The 3,519-nt window shown below is 40.2% G+C and overlaps 1 protein-coding gene across 1 annotated transcript; it reads right to left on the bottom strand.

Annotated features, from left to right (window-relative positions):
* Positions 1–2,744: 2,744 nt before the first annotated feature.
* On the bottom strand, positions 2,745–3,176 carry LOC126696241 (extensin). The gene has a single exon (XM_050393011.1). The coding sequence runs from the start codon at positions 3,174–3,176 to the stop codon at positions 2,745–2,747; it is 432 nt and encodes a 143-aa protein (XP_050248968.1).
* Between the last annotated feature and the right edge of the window lie 343 nt (positions 3,177–3,519).

Below are 3,519 nucleotides of genomic sequence, written 5' to 3' on the forward strand. Positions count from 1 at the left end.
TTTGTCTATCTCTCTTTCTCTATCTCTCCCCTCTTCACTTTATATTTGATTTTTTTTTTCCCACTCTTCTCCATTTCTTTCTCAACTTTCTCTGTCTCTCCCCTCTTCTATCTATATTTGATTTTTTTTTTTCTCTCTTCTCTGTTTCTTTCTTAGTTGTTTTTGGTTGGTTTGAATCGGTGGTTATTGGGTTTAAAGTGGTGGGTTGTTTCAGTGGTTGCTAGGTTTGGATTGGTGATGGTGGGTTTCAGTGGTGGTCATTTGGGTGTTGGCTGGGTTTTACGGTGGAGATCTAGTTTAAGTCATGGTGGAGATTGGGTTTGAGATTGGGTTTTTGGGTTTCAGTTGGTGTTTTGTTGCAGTGGGTTGCTGTGGTGGCACTGGGTGGGGCTGGGTTTGTGTTTTGGTGGTGTTTTGTTGTGGTGGTGCTGTGGCGGCACTGGATGGGGCAAGGTTTGTGTTTCGGGGGTGTTTTGTTGTGGTGGTGCTGTGGCAGCACTGGGTGGGGCTAGGTTTGTGTTTCGGTAGTGTTTTGTTGTGGTGTTGCTATGGCGGCGCTGGGTTTGTTGTGGTGATGCTATGGTTGTTTGCAACGGTAATACCAAACAGCTTTGAACGGACAAGACAACACAAAAGCTTATAGGCACCACAAAGTCCTAATATTTACCTTAGTGCCACTAAGTTTTGTATCTCAATTTTTGAAAACACCAGTTTTGTATTTCCTGTTTCCATCACTCTTAACTAAAAAATTTTGAGTTTTGAGTGATGGAAACACAATGTGAAAATCAAGCCAAACAAAAAAAATTTGTGGGTTCCACGTTTTTTGATAACTCAATTATGAGTTTTAAGTGATATCACCCAAAACTACTTTAAATCAAACAAGCTCTAAAAGTGCCGGCAAGGGAGCAAGTAAAAGGCAGTAAATTCTAAATAGTAACTCTTGAACCTAAAAATAATAAAAATAAAAAAATAAAAAAAAGGGGTAAACTGCCATTTTTATCACTTCAAGACAATCCCAATGCCACTACAGACAGGTAGCATTCCTGTGGAAGACACCTAGGCTATAGCACAAGATAGCTCTTGGGTTGGGCCCGTTTGTTTAACAAAAGGTCAAGGAAAAACAAATTCATTTTGGCTGCATTTGTTTCGGTGGTAAAGGAAATCAGGAAAACGTTTTACACCCTTGAGGGTGTTTGGGTGCGTAAGGAAAATTGGGTCAAACGGAAAATCATTTCTATTGACTGTAAAATATGCCCTCTGACCCTGTAAAACCGTTTCCATTTGTATTTTACCTTCAAATCAATTCCGCCCCAGGAAAACAGAAGAGAGAGAGAAACAGCAAGGAAGAGAGATCGCACACCAGCACCGGCGAGCTTGTGCCACTTGAAGTACCACTGAGATCACACACTAGCACTGGCTCGTCGCACCCCAGCACCGGCAACCCCACCATGAGCTCCGATCCACATCCAAGCTACCCAGAGAAACATAACCCAATCCCCATTTCGGCAAACCCACACCCACTCGATCTTGCGCCGCCTGAAGCACTAGCGAGATCGAACCCCCGCACCAGCGAGATCGCACCCATGACCCACCCATGCCCGATCTCTCTCTTTCTCGATCTACCTCTCCCTTTCCCTCACTTGTCGATCACTCTCTCTTCTTCCTTCTCTCCGTTTGACCGAGTTTTTGAATTGTGGAAATGTTTTGTTCTGATTTTTGTTTGGTTTCGTTTTGATTTTTGTTTGTTTTAAGTTTATATATTGAAATTTTCTATTATAAAATTTGTTTGGTAGCTGAGAAAATGGGTAAGAAAATGTGAGAAACTAGTAGAAAAATAACATTTTCAGAATGCAACCAAACACATAAAAATATTTTATAGAACAATTTTCATAATGCAGCCAAACACTTGAAAATATTTTTCTTTTCCGAAAATATTTTACACCTGAAAATATTTTACACTCGAAAAATATTTTACATTCAACCAAACGCCGAAATAGCAAAGAATATGAAACACCTGGAATAACCACCTTAAAAAGAAAAAAAATGTAAGTCCTGGAATTCAATCAATTATCAATCAGCCATGACATTGACAATTGCATTGAAAATGAGTACCCTTTTTTTTTCTTTTTCTTTTTTCTTTTTTGGGATCAAAAGAAAAATGGGAAACGCCAGAGTATTGAAAAATGCTGCCTCAGCCATTGTTGGGTCAAAAGAAAAATGGGAAGCATCTGCATTGCCAAATTTGTTTTAAAATTTAAAATTGCTGCTTCGGCCATTGTTGAAAATGAAATTGCCAAGTTTTGACAGTAGTGGATGTTACTTATTTGCACTAATTACTCGCATCAGCAAGTCTCACTTCAAAGTAGACAACCAGACATCCTAGTCAACTTACTGTGACAACCAACATCGAAAGTTAACAGTACAAGGTCATTACTGTAAACAGCAACAGTTGTCAGTGATAACTCTGTAAATTCACTTATTGTAACCAAATATTCTACCAAGTAACAGAAAAATGGTTCAACTCAATAGTCCATACCCAGGAAAAAAAAAAAAAAAAAAATCCACCATTACAAAAACCAGAACCAGAAGCAACCACCAAAATTAACCCACATTGTCCTATACAACAACCTCATCTAAGACTTATGAATAATTTTAAAATGAAATAGCTAAAAAAAAAAAAAAAAAAAAAAAAAAAAACAATGGCATAAGAAATTTCTAGGATTCTTACTAAATGAACAATGCTGCTAGGCATGCGCAGGGCCAGGTGTGATCGGCACCGGACTAGGCTGATTCATTGGCGGCGGAACCACCATAGTTGGCGGCGGAGGTGTACTTGGATTTGGGTTAGTTGGAGGTGGGCTTAGGATTGGGTTGGAGTTAGGTGGAGGTGGGCTTAGACTTGGGTTGGGGTTGGGGTTAGGTGGGCTGGGCTGGTTGGAGCTGGGGTCAGGGCTTGGATTTGGATTTGGATTAGGTGGGCCGAAACCAGGGTTGGGGAAGACCACCGGAGTAGGAGGAGAAGAAAAGGAAGAAGAAGATTGGCAGGAGTCGCCGAAGCATTTGTGGGTCTTCTGAAGGCCATGGCGGAGAAGCCCAAGTCCTAATACAAGTCCAAGAACCACCAGCACTGTCACTATGAAGATGAAGATCTTTGTAGCTTTACCCACATAACACATTTCTTCTTTTTCTTTCTTTCTGTTTCTGGGGTTTGCTTCAAAGATTTGAGCTTAGGAATTCTGAATCTGATAGGGTTTGTTTTGGTTCTGTAGATTTTAGCAAAGATGGGTTTGAGTTTGGGTTCTTTTTCGTCTTCTTTTCATGGTGGGTAAGAGAAAACGAAGGAGAGAGAGATAGAGCTAGTATAGTGTTTGGTTTGTTCACTGGTTGGCTGGTCACTTGCTTGGTTTGGTTTTTGTGATTTTAAGGATTGGGAAAGAGTTAACGTGGCACGTGAAGGCCAATTATGAGAGTGAAAGGCAAGCAAAAATAGATTATATTTACCAAAAGTTTTAGCTGTTG

This window comes from Quercus robur, chromosome 8 (assembly GCF_932294415.1).
Source record: "Quercus robur chromosome 8, dhQueRobu3.1, whole genome shotgun sequence".
NCBI classification, from domain to species: domain Eukaryota; kingdom Viridiplantae; phylum Streptophyta; class Magnoliopsida; order Fagales; family Fagaceae; genus Quercus; species Quercus robur.

What these genes read in the sequence shown, in the direction of transcription:
- LOC126696241 (XM_050393011.1), bottom strand. Translation starts at nt 3,176, where the DNA reads ATGTGTTATGTGGGTAAAGCTACAAAGATCTTCATCTTCATAGTGACA.